This window comes from Somniosus microcephalus, chromosome 10 (genome assembly GCF_052327205.1).
Source record: "Somniosus microcephalus isolate GS21.2 chromosome 10, FLI_Smic_1.0, whole genome shotgun sequence".
Lineage (NCBI taxonomy): Eukaryota > Metazoa > Chordata > Chondrichthyes > Squaliformes > Somniosidae > Somniosus > Somniosus microcephalus.
Window position 1 is genome coordinate 107,060,075 of NC_140996.1, and position 22,911 is coordinate 107,082,985.

The window sequence follows — 22,911 nt, forward strand, 5'->3', positions numbered from 1 at the left end:
TCAGAGGCTAGGTATTCTGCGGCGAGTGTCTCATCTCCTGACTCCCCAAAGCCTTTCCACCATCCACAAGGCATAAGTAAGGAGTGTGATGGAATACTCTCCACTTGCCTGGATGAGTGCAGCTCCAACAACACTCAAGAAGCTCGACATCATTCAGGACAAAGCAGCCCGCTTGATTGGCACCCCATCAATCCACCTTAAGCATTCACTCCCTCCAACACCGGCATACCGTGGCTGCAGTGTGTACCATCTACAAAATGCACTGCAGCAACTCGTCAAGGCTTTTTCGGCAGCACCTCCCAAACCCGCGACCTCTTCCACCTAGAAGGACAAGGGCAGCCGGTGCATGGGAACACCACCACCTCCAAGTTCCCCTCCAAGTCACACACCATCCTGACTTAGAAGTATATTGCTGATCCTTCATCGTCGCTGGGTCAAAATCCTGGAACTCCCTAACAGCACTGTCGGAGTACCTTCACCACATGGACTGCAGTGGTTCAAGAAGGCGGCTCACCACCACCTACTCGAGGGCAATTAGGGATGGGCAATAAATGCTGGCCTTGCCAACGATGCCCACATCCCATAAATGAATTTTAAAAAATACGGAAACGTTCGGACAGGTGACCAAAAGTTTGGTCAAAGAGGTAGCTGTTATAGAGTGTCTTAAAGGAGGAGAACGAGGTGGAGAAGCTTAGGGAAGGAATTCCAGAGCTTGGAGTCCAGGCAGCTGAAGGCATGGCCACCAATGGTGGAGCGATTAAAATTTGATCTTCACCAGTAAAACGGCGCATCAGGTCAAGCATCGAAGGTGTATTAAAGTCATTGAGCTAAATATGCTAACTTGTCTCGTGCCTGAAATAGTGTTTAACTCATACTGTATGCTTCAGTATGGTACAAAAGTGTCCAAAATGTACCTTTTCTCTCCTCAATCTTTACTTTATCGCTTTCTCTTATTCTTTTGTCATTTATTCTGCTGACCTCCCTTTTTCTCTTTCCTCTCTGTTCCTTTTCATTTCACTTTCACTCTTTCTCTCTCCACAGCTGCTATTCAGTATTCTTTCCTTTCTTTTATTCTTTAGTGAGAGTGCTTTGCCAGCATCCATAGCAAGTAAAAGCACTAATTGGAAACTATAAGTTCTATGGTTTTAATCAAGTTGTGCAGGGATAGTCCCAATTCGATGGCATTATTTTTCTGCTGCAGTTTGGAGTTAGATAGAAAGAAAGACATTTTCATCTGTTTGCGAAACCAGAATTTTTTAGTGCCGTACATACAAATGGGGGCAATAACTATTTCACCACCAGAATTGGGTCACCCTAAATAATCCAGGACACTTGATGTGTGAATTTAATAATAATCTTTATTTAGAAGATTTTAAAGATGGTGGACAATCACTTCTGGAAGAAGGTGTGGGCAAATAACATAATGGGTTGTATTAAAGCACACTCTGTACCTATCATAATTCATATCAAAAGCTAAGATTGTTGACTCCTTATTGGGGTACAATTCCAGGTGTCCTTGGGTAACTTATCCAAGTGGCCATTAGTCTTGTGAGAATAGAATACACAGTGGAGAAAAATGGAATGTTCAGTTTACTTCTCTGATGAGCGAGCTATTTATAAATCACTTTGGCACTCATGCACCACCACGTCTCTCTCATTCACCAAACAAACTAACAAGTTTCTCTATTTCCCATTGTATTTTTGTGTATCTTAAATTTATTTTTAAAACATTTAATCTGTCTTAATTTGACAGTTTAACTCCTTTATATCAAAGGATTCTTGATTGAAGCTATTAGTACTCATTATTTGTATTCTGGTTTCCACAGAGTAAGTCTGGATATGATGTCTGTTCAGGCCAACACAGGTCCTTCTTGGGAAAACAAAAATCGTACAGCATTTTGGAGAGGACGTGACAGCCGAAGGGAGCGTCTAGAGCTTGTAAAACTCAGTATCAAACACCCTGATTTGATTGATGCTGCATTTACAAACTTTTTCTTTTTCCCCCATAATGAAAGCATTTATGGTCCAATAGTAAAGCACGTGTCATTTTTTGATTTTTTCCAGGTATGTGGATGTGGTTTCAAAATGTTACCTCATTTATTGTTTAAAAAAATACAGATTTATATGTTGGTATGATTATATTAATTAGCTGCAACACCATTTGCATTGTAATCATTTATGCTTATCAATTAAGTCATTCTGTTTTTAGACTGAGTAATGTAAGGTTACAGTACCTTGCTGTATTAATTTGGAATACATCTATCCTCAACATTATTACATCCTTATTGATTGTACAAAACCCCACAGAAATGCTCCCTAATCACAACTATTTTGTCCATTTTTCTGTGATTTCCCCCCCCCCCCCCACTAATATCATAATGAAATTATACTTAAGTGATAAATTGACCTATTTGAAGATGTCTCTGATGGTTGATACAATAGAAATACATGTCAAATGAATAATGCCAACCAAGAAATCATTATTACTAAAAAGAAAGCTAACATGGAAAAATTATAAATAAATATAAATTCTCACTTGGCAGTTTTACTGAATGGTTCTAATAGTACAACTCCACTCTCATCTTTGAAGAATGGACTTATTTTACCAACATATCATTTTCATTTCCCACAGTCTGTCATTGCTGGACCTGTCAGTGTTGAGACAGCAGTAACAGGTACAAAATTAATGCACTTTGATGCTTTTGTGACCAAACTTGGCATTATAGAGGTTGACACAATATATTGGCTTTAGACAGCTATCAGTCTTTTCATGAGATGGATTTTAACTTGGGTTTCTGAAGATGAAAGCTAATGCCTAAGAGCTATGTAACTGAGTTTATCCCTTAGAAGGTTATGACATGATCCGCATTTTAAAAAAAAAATCATCTTGTGTTACTGAATCATTGCATACTAAACATTTTACTGTTCTGCATCTTCAGGTCTCAACTTTAAGAATTAATGCAGTTCTCTGGAACTAAGTATTTTACAATGTAGATTAATTTCACACAGATATCCAGCCATTCCAAATTGGTATGTGACCTAAGTGTGTGTTACTTTTTAATGGAAAAAAAATGACATTTCCTTCTGTTCTAGAGGTGTGGTGTGCTTTTATTCTTGTTGAATCTGTTTATTCAAATCACTAAAGAAAGGAAGAACTTGCAGTGCCTTTCATGACCTCAGGACATCCCAAAGTGCTTCATAGCCAATAAAGTGTAGTCATTATTATAATGTAGAGAAACACTGGAACCAATTTGCACACTGCAAAGTCCCAAAAATAGTAATGGGAAAAATTACCAGATAATCTGTTTTTAGGATGGTGCTGGAGGGATAAATGCTGACTCGGAAACTGGGAGAATTTCCCTGCTCCTCCTCTTGTCCACCTGAGCAAGTGTAATGTCTCTTCGAAAAATGGCACCTCTGACAATACAGCCCCCCCCCCCCCTCAGTACTGCACTGAAGTGTTAGTCTAGATTTTATTTTCCAAGTCTCTGGCGTGAGGTTTGAATCCCTAGCTTTCTGACTTGGGTGCAACTGCTGAGCCAATGCCGACACATATGTTATAATATTTCTATTGCAAAACTGTCATGAGTGACATGATTAATTGTGCCTGAATAGTACAAATTCAGATAGTGCAAGTCTAGTGATGATACTATTCATAAAACAGCTATTGAGAATAATGGTTGTTTCTGCTTTTCATTTTATGGATTTATAATCACAGCTCTAATTCTTCAATGCATTCTATTAGAAATATTGGGAGTCTCTCGTGGCTTAATATTGAGGAGTTCTGGAAACCAGCACAAATATGTTTGAAGTTTTGTTAAAAGCTTATGAATTTTCTTATGTTTACCATTTTTTAATGTTTTATGATTGTTGGCTATCCTTCGGTTTTTACTGAGGGACAGTAGAGCAAATTAAGGTCTCTTAAAATGCCCCTCCTAAGGTATCTACTCATGACAAAAGGAGTGCCTGAGCCAGGCCCATGGAGTCAAAGAAAGGAGTGTGACATGGTAAATTTATTCATGCTGTCCATAATTATACTGTTTTCTTAACTCATCTAATCAAAAGCTATACAAACAAATTTGCAGCAAGCATTAATGCAAAAGCAAAATCCTGCAGATGCTGGAAATCTGAAATAAAAACATAAAATGCTGGAAATGCTCAGCAGGTCAGGCAGCATCTGTGGAGAGTGAAACAGAGTTAACGTTTCAGGTCGATGACCTTTCGTCAAAACTGGAATTAATAGAGATGTAACAGGTTTTAAGCAAGTACAGAGGCAGGGGAGGGGAGGAAAGCGCAAAAAGGGAAGGTCTGTGATAGGGTGGAAGGCAGGAGCGATTAAATGACAAAACGATGGTGCAAGGCAAAAGGGGTGGTAATGGGACAAGAAAAAAACAAGAGGGTCCAGAGGAGGTGTAAATGGCAATAGCAGAATCATTACCAACAGCTGCTGTCCGAAAAAAATGGAGCAGTGGTTATGATCTGAAATTGTTGAACTCAATGTTGAATCCGGAAGGCTGTGAAGTGCCTAATCAAAAGATCAGGTGCTGTTCATAAGAACATAAGAAATAAGAGCAGGAGTAGGCCAATCGGCCCCTCGAGCCTGCTCCGCCATTCAATAAGATCATGGCTGATCTGATCCTAACCGCCAATCCACTATCACAGAACCATCTCCTGAATCTAACAGAATTAGACACGAAATAGGAGCAGGATCAGGCTACACGGCCCCTGGGCCCGCTCCGCTACCCACAGGGCCATGACCGATCCGAACCTAGTCTCATGTCCAAATTCCTACCCGCTCCCCGTAACCCTTAATTCCCTTTACTTCTAGGAAACTGTCTATTTCTGTTTTAAATTTATGTAATGATGTAGCTTCTACAGCTTTTTGGGGCAGCATATTCCATGGACCTACCACCCTCTGAGTGAAGTAGTTCCTCCTCATCTCAGTTTTGAAAGAGCAGCCCCTTATTCTAAGACTATGCCCCCTAGTTCTAGTTTCACCCATCATCGGGAACATCCTCCCCGCATCCACCCGATCCAACCCCTTCACAATCTTATATGTTTCAATAAGATCGCCTCTCATTCTTCTGAACTCCAATGAGTAGAGTCCCAATCTATTCAACCTCTCCTCATATGTCCATCCCCTCATCCCCGGGATTAACCGAGTGAACCTTCTTTGTACTGACTCGAGAGCAAGTATGTCCTTTCTTAAGTATGGACACCAAAACTGTACGCAGTATTCCAGGTGCGGTCTCACCAATACCTTGTACAACTGAAGCAATACCTCCCTATTTTTATATTCTATCCCCCTAGCAATGAAAGCCAACATTCCATTGGCCTTCTTAATCACTTGCTGCACCTGCATACTAACCTTTTGAGTTTCGTGCACCAGGACCCCCAGATCCCTTTGTACTTCAGTACTTTCCAGTTTCTTGCCATTACGATAATAACTTGCTCTACGATTTTTCGTGCCAAAGTGCATAACCTCACACTTTCCAGTATTGTATTCCATCTGCCAAATCTCTGCCCACTTACTTAGCCTGTCTATGTCCCCTTGCAGGTTTTTTATGTCCTCCTCACTCACTACTTTCCCTCCCATCTTAGTATCATCTGCAAACTTTGATATGTTACACTCGGTCCCCTCCTCCAAATCGTTAATATAGATTGTAAAGAGTTGGGGACCCAGCACTGACCCCTGCGGTACACCACTAGTTACTGATTGCCAGTCTGAGAATGAACCATTTATCCCAACTCTCTGCCTTCTGTTAGATAGCCAATCCTCTATCCATGCCAGAATATTACCCCAATCCTGTGATTTTTTATCTTAAGCAATAATCTTTTGTGTGGCACCTTGTCAAATGCCTTTTGGAAGTCTGAATACACTACGTCCACTGGTTCCCCTTTATCAACCCTATATGTTACTTCCTCAAAGAACTCCAGCAAATTTGTCAAACATGACTTCCCCTTCATAAAACCATGCTGACTTTGTCCTATTAAATTATGATTATCCAAATCTCCTGTTACTGTCTCCTTAAAATTGTCATTTGAATTTGCCGCCCCACAACCAATCTGACCTCTGTCCTCAGCCTCCTACACTGTTTTAATGATGCTCAGTAGAAGCTTTCCTGCTGAGTATTCCCAGCATTTTCTGTTTTTATTGCAGCAAGCACTAGCAAAGATCCTATATTCCAGTAATGCACCCAACCATTACTGTGCTGCTTTAGAGATTACTAGGTAGCAGATGGATAACGTAAAAGTATTGTTTGATTGCTGAAGTTAACCTTTATTTCTATGGAACGATGACCTTAGGAGTCACTTTCTCAAAAACGACCTTGAGCTGAAAAAAGTAGACAGCATCAGCCTTATAAAATTACATTTTATGTCTGGATTTTACAGGGTAATAAACCACAGAATTACTTTTATAGACATTAGAAACTACACCCCTCAAAAACCTTGAAGTTTGATGGCATTGCAGATGTAATAAAATTTCAACAATTGAGGTGTGGAATTCTAAGATGTCTGCTGACTGCAGGATTGTAATAAAAAGTACTCCAAATGAGACACTGGAGGTTAGAAAAAAGAACTTTGCTCTCCTCACTGATGTAAATATGATAACCGCTGTTTGAAATTTAGGAAAAATTAAATATGCTTTTTAATATTGGAACAGGATTTAAAATTAATATTTTTTCTGAAAATCAGGCCCAAACCAATTTGGTCAGTTCCTATTTGATAATATTCCTTGGGGATTATTGATATAAAATGGAACTCTATTGCTATGCTAATACAGGTATTTCCCGTCAGCAAGGATTGCCTAATGAAAACTAAACGAAAGTTAACAAACTTAAATTCTTAATACTAATATAGAAATAACAACATAATGCATTAGGATAGTTAGGAAGTTCATGTAGATAGGAAGTATTATAAATATTCGCCCACCTTTATGCACTAAAGCGATCCAGATATCTGTTAACCAGCACTGATAGTATACAATGGGACCTGGGGAAAAATTATAACAACAACCAGTGCACATCACATCATTCATTGTAGTTATTTGATTCCACTGCAAAAGTTATTTAATGTTTATGTAAAAAGAAACACAGTTATTGGTACTTCGATTTTTTTTAAATAGTCTTGTGATGGCAAGGCATTAAATAAGTTGGACCACCACTGTGTATCTGCTTCTTCTCTCAGACAAACAAAACTTGTTTATGTATCTCACTTAAAGAGCTATAATTTAAGCACATTGCATCAGATCTGAGAATCCTTTGAACTTTTTGTTTTCGTAGTACAAATATCAAATCAACATTGATGGTACTGTGGCAGCATACAGAATGCCTTATTTGCTAGCAGGAGATGGTGTTATCCTAAAACAAGATTCAGTCTACTATGAACACTTCTACAATGACCTGCGGCCATGGGAGCATTATATTCCATTTAAGAGTGATTTAAGTGACCTTTTGGATAAAATTCAGTGGGCAAAATCTCATGATGAAGAGGTAATTTTCAGTACATTTTATTTTCTTTAATTCCAGAAGCTGACCATCATTGTTAATAATTGTGCCTTTGTATTGCTTTTTTTTTGTTTTTCTAACTGGCATGAATAGAATACCATACAAGTACTGACTGAATTAAACACACTTGCATCATTGCAGCTTGTGTGTTACATGATGAGATCCAGTCATTGTATGAATATAGTATTGCAGTGGGATATGTTGTAGTCTCTACTTAAAAGCTCTGTAATTTTCTCTTGCAACAAGAGTGTCTTGTTTGAAAGCCAGTAGCTGAAGTATGGCTCCACTGTGATTGAAAACCAAAAACTGTATATAAAAGCATTTGTGGGCGGCCCAAAATCCTAGTTCCTTCGGCCGTCTAGGCCCTAAGCTCTGAAATTCTCTCCCTAAACCTCTCCGCCTCGCTGTCCTTTAAGACGCTCCCTACAACCTACCTCTTTGACCAAGCTTTTGGTCAACTGTCCTAATGTCTCCTTCTCTGGTTCAGTGTCAGTTTTTGTCTGATTATGCTCCTGTGAAGTGCCTTGGGACATTTTACTATATTAAAGGTACTATATAAATTCGAGTTGCTGTTGTAGCAACATATGCTGCCTCCATTCTGGATGATACAGTTCTTAATCAGAGGTCTTTTTGGCTACTGTTCCAGACCTGATCCCATTACTTCTATCTTTTTCCCCCCCTCTCAGCCCCTCTTAAGCCCGTCTCTTCTCCCCTTCCTGCCATGCGGCCATGTGACTTTTAATTTCTGGCCTCAGGTATTTGCACCCCAATCCATTTCTACCCCAACCCATCGCTACTCCTCTGCCTTCCTACTCTCCTGCTACCATCCTAGACTTGAGTTCCCCTTGAATAAACCCACGGCAACCCTCTGCATCTCTCCCAACATTCACTGAAGGGCCCATCAGGGCACCCATCCATGCCTCCTACAAGCAGCAACCCCTATGGCCCAATCTTCTCTCTTGATGACTTTCTCATCCAGCACACCCGCTAGAAGCGAACCTCACTAACTTCCTCCTTGTCCAACTCAGCCCACCCGCCACCATGCCCTTGGACTCTGCTGGCAGATCAACAATCACCACCCCCTCCGTATTCCCTTCAGAATATCCGTTGACTCGCAAACAGGGCCTTATCATGGAATATTGTAATGACATCCTGGCTTTGACTGAAACATGGTTCACAGATAGTGACACCTTGCCCCTTACTGAAGGTTCTCTATCTAGCTATACTTTCCGTCACCTACCCTGCTCAAACAGCCGTGATAGCAACATGGTCTTTATCACCAAGTAATACCTCGTGGCACCTTCTCCTTCGAGCACCTCATCCTGTTCCACTCCTCTTATCTCATTCTTGTTGATTTCAGTCTCTACTTAAGCTCCCCTTACCCTCTCTCCTCTGAGCTCACAGCTCTCCTGTCCTCCCTAAACTCTCTTACATATAAACTGAGAAGACCAAATCCGTAATCTTTGGACCCGCCATCATTTCTCCCCCTTCCCAGCTAAAAGTCTCAGGCTGAGCTAGACAGTTTGGAACTTTGGCATTCCAACCCCATATCCTTTCCATGGCAAAGAGGACCAACTTCCACCTGGGTAACATTGCCCACCTCCTCCTCACCTCTGCCCATCTGCCACTGAACCTCCAGACTTGACTATTCGAATGTTCTCCTGGCTGACTTCCCATTCTTCACCCTCCATAAACTTCAGCTTAGACAGAACTCCAGCACCAGGTCCTACTTGCCCATTACTCCTGTCCTCGCTGACTTACATTGGCTCCCTGTCCACCAACACCTCAAAATTTAAAATTCTCGTTGTGTTTAAATTCTTTTATAGCCTCATCCCTCACTATCTGCGTAACCTCCTCTAGCCTTACAACTTCCCCCACCCCTCGGCTTTCTGTTTCTCTGACTCCGGCCTTTTGTGCATCTCCCTCTCTTTGCCCCACATTTGGCAGTCATGCCTTTAGCTGCCTAGGCTCCATGCACTGGAATTCCCTCCCTATACTTGTTTAACACCGTCCTTAAAATCAACCTTTTTGATCATGCGTTTGGTCTCACCGCCTAATATCTCTTTCTTTGGCGAGGTGTCCATTTTATTTCTCCTTACACCTCTGTGAAGCATCTTGGGATAGTTCTCTATGTTAAAAACGCTATATAAATGCAAGTTGTTATTTTAAGTAATTGTATGTGACTCAGGTAAAATTAATTTGTTGACTCGACTTATTTTTAATGAATTAGTCTTTAGATTAATTATTCAAAGATTAAGATCTATATTTGGGAATCTAAATATTTCACTAGAATTTGCCATAAATACGAGTTGAAGAAGAGAAGTTGGTCAGTATATGTAGTTCAAGTGACAGTATAGACTGTAACGGAAGATGCTCAATGTGCAGTAGTTCCATCACTTTTTGATCTTATAGTGTGAATTGATGACCTAGAAAAAACTGACAACTGCTGACACAAAGGTAAATCCAAGACTGAATATAAATTAAAATGCTATCTTATGAACAGGAAAAAATATATAATGAAACAATTTCAAAATAGTAATTTACTCTTGCTCTCACAGTTTATGATTACCACTTAATTAGATTACCACTTGTCATTACTCCCAAATATCCTTTATTCTCTAAAAATGAATTTATTCAAAGAATATTGTTGCCTAATTCTACTTCATAAACAATGCAAAAAAAATTTTAAATAGGTGTTCTGTGACATAAAAGTTGTGTATGTGGAAAGCGTAATAAAGATGAATAGAAGACATTGCTTATTTATTGATGATTATTATCCTACTCTCCTATTTCAGACCATCAAGAGTCATGGAGGGCTTCTTTATGTCTGGGCACACACTGGGTATTTCTACGGTTATTCTGTTCCCAGCATGAAAGTGCAAATATTGGCATGACAAAAAGTATTGAATGCTTTCTTTGGAAATGTATTTTCTTTTTGTTTTTGATCTAATTCATAGGCCAAAATGATTGCAAAAGCTGGACAGGACTATGCTAGGAACAATCTTATGGCAGATCATGTCTTCTGTTATTATTTTAAACTTTTCCAGGTAAGTAGAAGCATTTATACATGAAAGACCCATATCTTAAACCTGTGGTATACCACAGTTAATACCAAATTAATAGAACTGTAGAATGATCTATAAAGCATGTGCACTGGTTTAAAGTAATTAGTTATCAGTTTATGAAGTTTAAATATTGCATTTAAATCTTTAGCATTTAGAAGGGTTTTGTTGTAAAATCCTAGTTTTAATGTACATTATGGAATTCCCCAATTCCTGTTTGCTATTTAGAAGTATTGAAATTATTTTTGTTTGAAAGTAGTGGATTTTCAAGGAATTATACATTTTCTTCCTAGAGTGTAATAAACAAGAGTGACCAGGATTCACAGGCTTTCCATGAGTTTATAAATAAATCACTAATTGAGTTTTCCTGTTTTCTTCTGATAAATGGTTACTGACCAGAAAAAGAAGTCCAAACCTTGAGCAGAAACTATGGGGGCGATTTTCTGAGGCTCAAGGAGGCAGGTTTGGAGGCGGGAAAATCGGAAAAAATGAGTGCGGGTTCGGAACCCGCCTCCACAGGATTTTGCCGGTGCCGGTTTTGCGGGGCGGTAAACAGTTCCCCTTCCAGCAGGCCAGAGAGCTTGTTAGGAGGTTTAAATGCTCGTTAAGGGCCTCTCTAAGCTTATTTTGAGAGGCCCTCGTTATTTTCGACCATTTCAGCGTGTTCCACAACCCTTCTAAACCACGCCAGCTAAACCTGGCGGGTTGAAGTGGGTGGTCTCACAGCTGCAGGTCCAACATTAAATCAGAGATTTCATCAGGAATTAGTTGCAGGTGACAGAACTTTGCTTTAAAAGGTCTTTGAGTATTTATAGAAGGCCTTCTGAAGTTGAAGGTGCTGCAGCTTGAATCTATCAACTGTGGGACCTCCTTGGAAGACCCTCTCCCCGCTTGCACTGAGCGCTTCCCCAACGGAGGCATCTGCAAACAGCATGGGAACCATTCATTTCCTTTCACCATGGACCTCCGATTCGGATGAGGAGCATCCATGGCAGCAGCAGAACCAGGCAGCTCAGCAGCAACAGCAGCAGGAGTCCCAACCTCCTGCTCAGCCACCTGATTCTGCACAGGGCAGAAGGCACCAGCGCATCGAGGCACCTCGCTACAGGAGATACCCCCGACTGGGTTTACAGACAGAGGATGAGCTACCTCAACATGAGTGAGCAGCAGTGCCAAAGGAGGCTGAGACTTTCGCGAGAGGTTGTCCGAGAGATCTGCGGACTGCTGCAGCAAGACCTGGTGCCCAGAGGAATGGGTGGACACCCTTTACCAGTGGCTGTCAAAGTCACCACCGCACTCAGTTTCTTTGCCTCAGGCTCCTTCCAGGTATCATCAGCAGACATCAACGGCATCTCCCAGTCGGCCGCCCACAGTTGCATCACACAGGTTACCGATGCCCTTTTCACAAAGGCCCACAATTACATCCAGTTTTCAAGGGATCAAGCAAGCATAACCACCCGTTCGTTTGGCTTTGCAAATATGGCAGGCATGCCAATGGTGCAGGGCGACATAGACTGCACACATGTGGCCCTTAGGGCACCCCATCACAACCCAACAATCTTTGTCAATCGAAAGAGCTTCCAGTCCCTCAACGTGCAGCTGGTGTGTAACCACAAGAAGGAATTTTTGCATGTTTGCACCAAGTTCTGTGGTAGTTGCCATGACTCTTTCATCCTACGGCACTCTAGTGTCCCTCCGCTTTTCAATCCGCCAAACCAACTTAACGGATGGCTCCTTGGTGACAAAGGCTACCCCCTGAAGAAGTGGCTAATGACGCCAATCAGGAGGCCAGCTAACGAGGCTGAAGAGCGCTACAACGCCAGCCGCACTTCGACCAAGTCCATCATCGAGCAAACCATTGGGTTGTTGAAGATGCGCTTCCAATGCCTTGACTGATCAGGTGGAGCCCTGCAGTATACACCATACAGAGTCTCCAGAATGATCGTGGTCTGCTGTGCACTGCACAGCATGGCACAGCGTCGTGGCTTGCAACTTCCTGATGAGCAGGTGGCTCAGTTCTAGCCCTCCTCAGATGAGGCGGAGGAGGAACAGGAGGAGGTCAGAGCACCAGTCTATCGACCAGCAGCAGCGGCAGCACGCGAGCACATGGTTTCCCGTGATGCAAGGGATGAACTTATCCTGGCCAGATTTGCATAGGTTGCCCAAGTTGACACATGTCCTTGGCTCCATCTTAAGACATCATAGACAATGGACATGACTTTCTGGCTTCCTTTCACTCTGGCCACCAACCTGACAACGCAAGTGTTGCGGAGCCTGCAATGTGGAGCTGCCTAAGGCGAAAGAACAGATGCCATAACGCCAACATTTTGGCATCAAATCATTTTAATGCTTTCCAACTGGGATGGCATTTCATCAATACACAGAAACATTCACCCAATCTGCACACAGATCTGGAGGCTATATCCCTTGCCAGCTGGACCCACACAGCCTTGGTTTCTTTGGGAGGCTTCTTCCTCCCAGATGAGGGGAAGAGCACCTCCCTGTTAACTGTCACCCCCTCAACCGACATTTGCAGCGCCTCATCCAAGAACCTCGGGGAGGCCCTTGCCTTGGAATTGGACATAGTGGTTTCTCAGAATATGTTGGAGGTGGTGCAGCATCGGCAGAAATCCAGTGGAATGATCCAAGGCAGCAAGAAGCCATAAAATCAGGCGGGAATAGTGATGTCAGCAGAGGCGAGTTTCAGTCCCAAAACACTAATTGACCAAGGACAACCCACACCTCTGAAATCAAGTGGCCAATCAGGGGAAAATCGCAATTTTTTGAAAACTATCAGTGGAGGCGGGTTTCAAACCTGCCTCCAGTGGGAAAATCGTCCCTGAATTTGTTAGAGTTGAGCCATTTACTATTGGCTATCGCACAAAGGTTACATGATTAGAAATCTGAGATTGAGCCAGTTTCCAGCCCTCTGGTAGATTAACTTTTCCATCCTATTTTCAATAATTTTCAGTGTTTGCTTCTAGACCTTTGGTAAAGTATTGCAAAAAATTACTGGGATATCAATCTTACAAGAAAATGGCAAGAGTCAGGAATGAGAAAATGGTGGTGAAGGAGCTGTACAGACAAATTTGAGAGTGCAGTAATTACCAGTATGTGGCCATTTAGATGAAAGTGACCAAAAATTCAGAAAGATCCTAATGTAGCAGGTTGTACCCTAAAGGACTAATTGGCCTTTTCAAAGAGTGAACGATTGCTGGGGACTCACCTCACCTCTAATCAGGAATCGAAGGGAATTATCAATGACATTTGGGTATTGGAATCTTAAGCCTTTCCTTTAAACGTGTGTCTTTATTGAAGGGCAGTATATCTGTCCACCCTATGCAGTTTCATGCAATAACAATTTTCTCAATGCTGGAATGCATGCTCAAGTCCATCAGCAACTTTGCCCACACCATCTCTGCAACTGTCTTCAGCCTATATATTCTCCTTCCCCCCCCCCCCCCCCCCCCCCAATACACGCCACAGCTGGTACCCTTTTGTTCTCTGAATCAGGCTTTTTGTGTGTACCCCCTTCCTTTTGGCCTACTGTTGGTGGCAGAGACTTTAGCTGCCTTGGACCCACTCTCTGAAATTTCTCCCTGAACCCACTTGCCTCCCCACTTATTTCTCCTATTTTAAAAAAAACTTTCCAAAACCCATCTTTCCTGATCTCTTACTCCACGGTTGAACGTCCATTTCTATTCGTGAAGCACCTTGGAACATTTATTATGTTAAAGAAGCTATATAAATATGAGTCGTTGAATATTTCAGTGAAAGTTGACATACACACTCTAAGCATTTCTGCTATAAGGCAGGCTAGATTATTTATATATTTTTTTCTGGTGGCTGTAACTGTTTTTTGGTTGTAGGTGTATACATAAGGACTAGACAAACAAAAAATAAAAGCAATTGGAAGAGGGGAAAGATCTACCCTGTTCACTATTTGTAGAAAAATCATATGTGTTGAAAGAACATTTTTATGATTTTCCTACAAATAGAAAACCAAGGAAATTTTCCCCCTGAGGTGAAACTTGATTTGAGATAAATTAAATTAGATTAAGAAATGAAAATCAACAGGAAGGAAGCAGGAACAGGGTACTGAATTTGGATGATCAGCCATGATCTCATTAAATGGCAGAACAGGCTCGAGGGGCCGAATGGCCTACTCCTCCTATCTTCGATGTTTCTAAACAAGTATGCTCGTCTGGAGTTATCATCAAAAGCCCACAGATTTTTTAAATCAGTGGCTCAATATTTTGCAGTTCTTGTGCTTTGAGTGTTGTTGGCTTCTAGTACCCTGAACTTTCACTTTATGTTCTAATTTTTACAATCTTGTACCTTTCACTGAACAGCTTTCTCTGAAATATAACTAAATTGCTAAGCACAAAATGTTTTATTGTACTTTCTTCCATATCGTGTGAAGCTCTTAGCATTTCAACTGTACATTTTTTCCAAGTTACACCTTGAAAAGATGATTATAGGTGCCTCTTTATTATCAGTTCTTTATCTGCAGATGCTTCTTTATCAGTTCTTATCTGGGATAGTTCTTAGGAGATATACTTGTTAAACTTTGGAATTTTGTAACTGAGGGAGGACTGCCACCACGTACTTCGACAGTAGCTGTGATTACATTACAACAAGCTGATATGCTTATGATCAGAGCAGTAACTGTGACTCATGAACAGTTTACGCTTTGAAAAATATTCTTGCAACTTGTTTTTCCACTAAGACACATAGTGCTAAACCTGTGGGTGTATGCTACCAGTGTTCATATCACAGTGTCCACTATTATACTTATCTCTGATGATAAGAATTCATGCATTCCCAAGGTCTTCAGTTATCTGTTATCAAAAGTGGAATTGGTGAATACAGCTGAGTTAAATTTGATCTTATCAAACAGAAACAATACTTCAATCATCTGATAATTAAGCCAAAATACAAAAAACACCTTTGAAACTTATTTTCGATACGCTCATCCTTGCTCATTTTCCAATAAACTGAAACCTGAATCTTTACTTTCTGCCATATTTGGATTAGCATAGCCCAGATAAGTTGCTTGTTGTAGAGTGTGCGAGATGCCCACCACATTCTCCTGTCACCTAAGAAGACAGAAAATACCACATCATCAAACCTTGTTATATCGTCTAAAGTGCTGCTTTGAATTTATTTATAAATAAAATTTTGCACAGAGGCAAAATCAGGCAAGATACTGTGCAGCACAATCATCAAATTTCAACTACACACATGTTTTAAAAATACCTGTAGTTCTTCAAGCTTTACTCGGTGAACACTTGGAAAGGCATAGTTTCTGATGTTACATACCTGAGCTGTGCTCACAGAGCTTTATGTAACCTCTTTCCCCCCCCCCAACCTACATCTCATTCCTTGTATTATGTGCCTATAACAAAAATCTTATATCTGTCCACACTTCCTATCAACTTTTACCATTATAAATTCCTATGTTCACAGATACAGGAAACTGTCTGGTATCCGGCACGGACGGGACCGACGTGGTGCCGGTTCATCAACAATTCCGGATAACCGAATGCTATAGTGAAAGATACGGAGCTCAGAGCTCCGTATAAAGCAACAAACCCTGTCTTCAAAACAATCGGCACAAGTTGCAAGCGTCTCTGTAGCTTAGCAACAGCTTCAGCTACACCCTTGCACAGCAACAAATGGAGTAAAAAAAAGTTACCTGAACCGACTCCTGAATTTTGCCGGTGGATAGAGCGTTCCGGTTATTTAGGGGCCGGTTAATCGAAAGTTTCCTGTATAATGCAAACTTAGTACACTTAATTACATCTTCCTGCCAGAGGTGTCACTATAGCACCATCACTGATGGGAGATAGTTTCCATTATAATTGTGGACATAGGAATTCATACTTTGTAATATAAAAATAAGGAGAGCATGTATGAGGTAAAGTTTCCACTTTGGGCGCAAACGACAACTCTGGCGCAAATTGCGCCCGTTTTGAAAAGTTTTTTTCCTCCCGAGTTTCCGCTGAAACTCATTTGTATATCACCAAACGCAAAATCTGCCATGAACCGGCGCAATCGGGCAACATTTTAAAACTTCTTTTTATTTTGCTTTAATTAAATTTTCCTTGATATATTTAAGAGTGGTAACTTGGTGAAGTTTGATTAATACAGCTGAAAATGGATTTACCACAAAAAACAAGCATTTTTAATCACGGTGTCAATCCAGCACATGTGCGTAACCCAATTTTAAATGACTGAAAATGACTTTAAAAATATACAAAACTATTTTTTAGTTATACTGGGGCACAGTAGTCAGTTTCTTAGTAAATTTAAAAAGAATTACATTCAAAACCTTTTAAAACGTGCCTATTGGTATCCTTGCGCCCCAAAGATCCAGCTTAATTTTTAGAGCCTCCTCAAAGCCCTGCAAACAAGCACAATTAGCATAATCTTTTGCTCCAGTTACGCCAATTTCGGGCGATTTACGGCAAAAAATCCAGCGCAATCGAATGGAAACTCCAGGCCATGGTATGTCTTTAAAATGGGGACTGAATTACATTTGTGTACTCTTGCCAAATGACCCTGTTACTCCTGACGATTACACTTAGTCTTGACTCCCTATGTGCAATGCCACAGGAGATCAACTAGTAAATTATTAATATGGGTATGTCCTGTCCCCTGTCAGCATTCCTTAATCATGTCCACATCCTTAGTACATTTGTAATTGACTGATGCTTAGAAGTAGTGCTCTAATAGGGCTTTCCCATTTAGAACACGCAGCCCTTTGTCGTTTTTTTTTGGCCACAAAAGCGCCTCTTCATTTCTGTATTTAAAAAGCTTTAGTTTGAGTCAGCATGTGATTCCATCCTCTGGCAACTAACTGATTCTACAGCAAGTGACCATTCTGTAACTCCTCTGGCAGACATCTTGGAAAAGGCATTGGGTGAGCTTAGGCTTTTCCAACTCATTTTTTTCTCTCGATCATTTGTATTTTGAATTTAATGTTAATGTTTCCCAACAAACAGTCCGTAACCTTGAAATTAAATTCCCCATTTCCTGGAGATTTTGCTATGCCCAGATTTGCACATTTTTCCACGAGTGTATTCTGCACCACACTTCAATTTTTCATCAAACCCTCAGATTCCTTTCTATTTGAATGGAACCTTCTTGTCCTCAGGTCTGCTGTATTGGCTGCCCACATACTAAACTTCAGATCCCCACTATACCAGTACTATTTTGATTACTTTGCACCCCCTCCATCATTCATTGTACTAACCTTACCACATCCTGTTTCCATATACAGTATGACACAAGTGAGATGTTGCTCCCATAAAAGTCATAGTGCTGTTTCACATGTTATCCTATAAAAAAAATTGACTCCCTTCCCTCCTAGCTAAGTAAGGTTTTCACGTTATCCCCCCACCAAGGCTGTGTTCCCCTTGCCATCCTTCCACTGAGATAGTTACCTACCTCTGCTCGCCTCCCTTCTCTATCCCCTTCCTCACCTTCATTGCCCTAACCTCTCCTCTGACCCTCTTCCCTTGAAACCTTTTCCTCGCCCCATCATCTCCCTTTCCCCTCTCCTTCTCTGTTCTTTCTTTACCCTCCTTCCCTTCTCCCCATCTTCCTCTTTTTCCTCCCCTCGTTCTCCTCCTCACCCTGCCCCTCTCCACCTCACCCTTCCCTTCTCCTCCTCCACCCTTCCCCCCCTTGTTCTCTCTCTTCTCGCTTTCACTTACATCCTCTCCTCCTCCTTCACCCGTTACTCCCCATCCCCTTCTCTTTTCCCATTCTCTGTCCTCCCCTTCCCATCTTACTCTCTCTTCCCTCCTCATTCCCTCCCCTCTACTTTCCCTCTCCTCCTTCCATTTCCCAGAAATGTGCGCATCTCATATGATATTAGCATGGCACATAAAGCACGCAACATGGATGCTGATGCCACTGATGTAATGCGGAATATTCCAGACTTTATTTTTGATAAAGCAATTGTAAACTTGGAGCGGAGTTTGGGGGGGTGGGGAGGGGAAGGGAGTTCTCAAATTAGGGAGGAACTGATTTACCAGCTGAAAAAAATCCAGGTATTTATCGATATACATCTTTTTAAAAAATGTTTTTAATCATCCCTACCTCCTTGCTCTCTCTGCAAAGGACATTGGTATCAATCTAGTTTAGATGAAACCCATCTCATTTGAACAGCTTGACCCTGCTCCAGAACTTGCCTCAGTATCCTAGGAATCTGGAACCTCTTTTACGCCATCTGTCTAGCCATCTGTTCCCCTCTCCACCCTGGGGAAAAAGAGGAAAATTCGTATTTAAAAAAGGAAGTTTCTATGTACTTTCTGTCTAATGTTGTGAAGCACCTTGGGATGTTTTACTACATTTAACGCACTATATACATGCATGTTGTTACTGATAAGCTACTCAGTTCAGTGAGACTTCCTTTGTATGTCTTTTCCTTTATTGGGTTTTCCTATGCTGTACACCAGTGTTTGAGAGCCATACCGGGCATAGTGTCTAAAAGCCGAACCTAGCAGATGTAGTGTCTAATCTGTGGAACACTTGTTTAAGAAAAACAGGTTGTTTTTGGGCCCAGGGTGGAGACTTTCATCCTAGATGTGAATGATTCAAACAGCCGCCTTCCACTATATAGGAATGACAATGCTATTAACATGCCAATACTGGTGGAGTCTCCAATGGGAAGTGTGTGCCAAGTAATTTTGAGTGAGATCTTGTCTGATTGGATTCACAGGTAGATTAAGCTGTCAGGGAAGAATATGTCCTTCAGTTTGCGACTGCAGAGGTTCACAGTCATTCAGAGTTCTTCCCCTTTTAGGGAGGATCCAGAATCCCAGTATAGGATTACATACAGATCATGGACAGATGATGCCACCTGCATTTAGCATCATCAATCCCAGAATCTTCATATAATGCTATACTGGAATTCTGGATCCTGCCTCAAATGGGAAGAACTCTGAATGACTATAAGAACATAAGAAATAGGAGCAGGAGTCAGCCATTCGGCCCTTCGAGCCTGCTCCGCCAATGAGATCATGGCTGATCTTCTGCCTCAACTCCATTCACCGGCCCTATCGCCATATCCCTTGATGCCCTTACTAGTCAGAAATCTATCGACTTCTGTTTTGAATATACCCAATGACTGAGCCTCTACAGCCCTCTGGGGTAGAGAATTCCAAAGATTCACCACCCTCTGTGTGAAGAAATTTCTTCTTCTCTCTGTCCTGAATGGCCTACCCTTTATCTTGAAGCTATGGCCCCTGGTTCTAGACTCCCCAGCTAAGGGAAACATTCTCCCAGCATCCATCCTATCAAGCCCTGTAATAATTTTGTATGCTTCAATGAGACCCCCTCTCATTCTTCTGAATTCAAGAGAATACAGGCCTAGTTTACTCAATCTCTTCTCATACGATAGTCCCGCCATCCCAGGAATCAATCTCGTGAACCTTCGTTGCACTTCCTCTATGGCAAGTATATCCTTCCTTAGGTAAGGAGACCAAAATTGTACACAGTAACTCCAGGTGTGGTCTCACCAAGGCCCTATATAATTGGAGTAAGACTTCTTTACTCCTGTACTCAAATCCTCTTGTAATGAAGGCCAGCATACCATTTGCCTTCCTAATGGTTTGCTGCACCTGCACATTCACTTTCAGTGACTCATGTACAAGGACACGCAGGTCCCTTTGAGCATCTGCATTCCCCAATCTTTCACCATTTAGGAAATACTCTGCCTTTCTGTTTTTTCTACCAAAGTGGATAACTTCACATTTATCCACATTATATTCCATCTGCCATGTTCTTGCCCACTCACCTGAGCCTGTCGAGATCCCCTTGAAGCCTCCTCACATCCTCTTCGCAACTGACACCTAGCTTTGTATCATCAGCAAATTTGGAAATGTTACATTTAGTCCCCTCATCCAAATCATTGATATAGATTGCGAATAGCTGGGGCCCAAGCACCGATCCTTGCGGTACCCCACTAGTCACAGCCTGCCCTCCTGAAAAAGACCCGTTTATCCCTACTCTTTGTTTTCTGTCTGTTAACCAATTCTCAATCCATGCTAGTATATTACCCCCAATTCCATGTGCCCTAATTTTGTTCACCAACCTCTTGTGTGCGACCTTATCAAAGGCCTTCTGAAAATCCAGATACACCACATCTACCAGTTCCCCTTTGTCTACTCCACTAGTTACATCCTCAAAGAACTCCAATAGGTTTATCAAACAGGATTTCCCTTTCATAAATCCATGTTGATTCTGCCCAATCTTACTATTAATTTGTAAGTGCCCAGTTATTGCATCCTTTATAATAGATTCCAGCATTTTCCCAACTACTGATGTGAGGCTAACGGGTCTGTAGTTCCCCGTTTTCGCTCTCCCTCCTTTCTTAAATAGCAAGGTTACATTTGCTATCCTCCAATCTGCAGGAACCGTTCCAGAATCTATAGAATTTTGGAAGATGACAACCAATGTGTCCACTATTCCAATGGGCACTTCTTTCAAAACTCTAGGATGTAGGTCATCCGGTCCTTGGGATTTGTCGACTTTTATTCCCATTAATTTTACTAGTATTTTTTTTTAACTAATAATAATTTCTTTAAGTTCCTCATTCTTGTCACACCCTTGGTTTTCTCGTATTTCTGGGAGTTTTTTTGTGTCTTCCTCCATGAAGACAGAAACAAAGTATTTATTTAATTTCTCTGCCATTTCCTCATTCCCCATTATAAATTCTCCTGTCTCTGACCTACATTTACCTTTGCCAGTCTTTTCCTTTTCACATACCTATAGAAGTTTTTACAATCGTTTTTATATTTTTCGCTAGTTTGTGCTCATATTCCATTTTCCCTTTTTTTAAATCAATTTCTTGGTCCCCCTTTGATGATTTCTAAAAGATCCCAATCCTCAGGCTGCCTGCTTTTTCTGGCAACTTTATAAGCTTCCTCCTTTGACTTAATACTGGCTTTAATTTCTTTTGTTAGCCATGGTTGGATCACTTTTCCTTTTGGGTTTTTATGCCCTAGAGGAATATATGTTTGTTGCAAATTATGCATTATTTCCTTGAATGGTGGCCATTGTATATCCACCTTCATACCTTTTAGTGCAGTCTCCCAATCTACCATGGCCAACTTGTCCCTCATACCCTTGTAGTTTCCTCTGCCCAATGCAAGAATCTTCATGAAACTTTTGCAGCTGAATTGACCAGGAGACAGCCTGAGACAAATGTTTCCTGTGAACTGTGGTAGCAGTCTCTAACCCTTTCAATGTAGTTACCAATAACTCCTCCATAGTTTGGGCTGGCAACCTGGATGGGCCTGAATCAAGGGAGGTGGTTCCAGCAATACAGCTCCTAGAACGTAACTTGAGCATCAGTTAGCTTTGATCTTCAAAGAGTGTATCTGCGACAACTCAGCGACGGTATAGATAGGCAACAAAAAGGTAGTGATATAAATAAACAAGCCCTACCTGCTCTTTCATGATCCTGTACAAATCCAGCACGAATGTAGTCGAAACATCACAGATATCTGCCGAACAGTTAATCAAAAGAAATTTTAAGGCTCTCAATCTAAGATCAGTAAATCTATTACTTAGTCCGGCCATTTAACATTTCCATTCTCTCAGCAGTCTACGAGTTATTGGGCCGTATTTTGCGACCCCTACGGGTGCGTACGAGGTGTGTACGCGCCCGTAGGGGCCACACAAGTTCTGGGTTTAGGCATGCGAAGCGCATGCGCGAAAACCCAGCACTTACGATCTGTCAAGACCGCATCCCCAGGAGATGGGCCTCTGCGGGTGGAGAGTTGCGCTATTTGCACAACTTCCACCAGCTGAATGCCTGTCAAATTCTTACGCCTGGTAAAAGCAAGTGTAAGGCCTGCTTTTAGCAGCATAAGAGTTTTAAAAAATAGAAAAGGAAAATTTTATCACTCATTTATAAATTAAAAATAAAATACTCTTCAATAAGTTAAGTTTATTTTTAGCCCTGTAAAAACAAAAAAAATTCCAAAAAATTAAATTTTTGTTTAAAATATTTAATTAAATGGCATTTTAAATATCTAATTAAAAAAAATTATTTCCTGCATTGGTGTATTTTTTAAGTGATCCCCATTCAAACTTATTGGAGTTCCGTACGTAAGGAATCCCATAAGTATGAATGCAGATTCCCTTTTATTGGTTGGGCCGGTCCACGTGATCCCAGTGGAGCCTTTGAACCGCCTGCGTCCCTGGGATACGTGAGCCTCTGCCCGCGCGGACCCGGAGAGGCCCAGGATCGTAAGCCTCTGTATCTCTCGGGCCACCAGGTACATTCATAGATTTTTTTGCACGTCGGGGGCATCCACCCCGTG

The 22,911-nt window shown here is 41.4% G+C and overlaps 1 protein-coding gene across 3 annotated transcripts in view; it reads left to right on the forward strand.

The window, feature by feature from the left end:
- The window catches only part of poglut2 (protein O-glucosyltransferase 2), an 87,077-nt gene that overhangs the window by 34,864 nt on the left and 29,302 nt on the right, over nt 1-22,911 (forward strand). For 2 of the 3 annotated variants that reach the window (XM_085998678.1, XM_085998679.1), the window contains exons 6-8: nt 1,827-2,064; nt 7,284-7,493; nt 10,466-10,555. In XM_085998678.1, the coding sequence (XP_085854804.1) occupies nt 1,827-2,064; nt 7,284-7,493; nt 10,466-10,555 (538 nt within the window). Of the gene's footprint in view, nt 1-1,826; nt 2,065-7,283; nt 7,494-10,303; nt 10,445-10,465; nt 10,556-22,911 lie in introns of those variants that run through there. The other variant, XM_085998680.1, reaches the window with a different exon arrangement.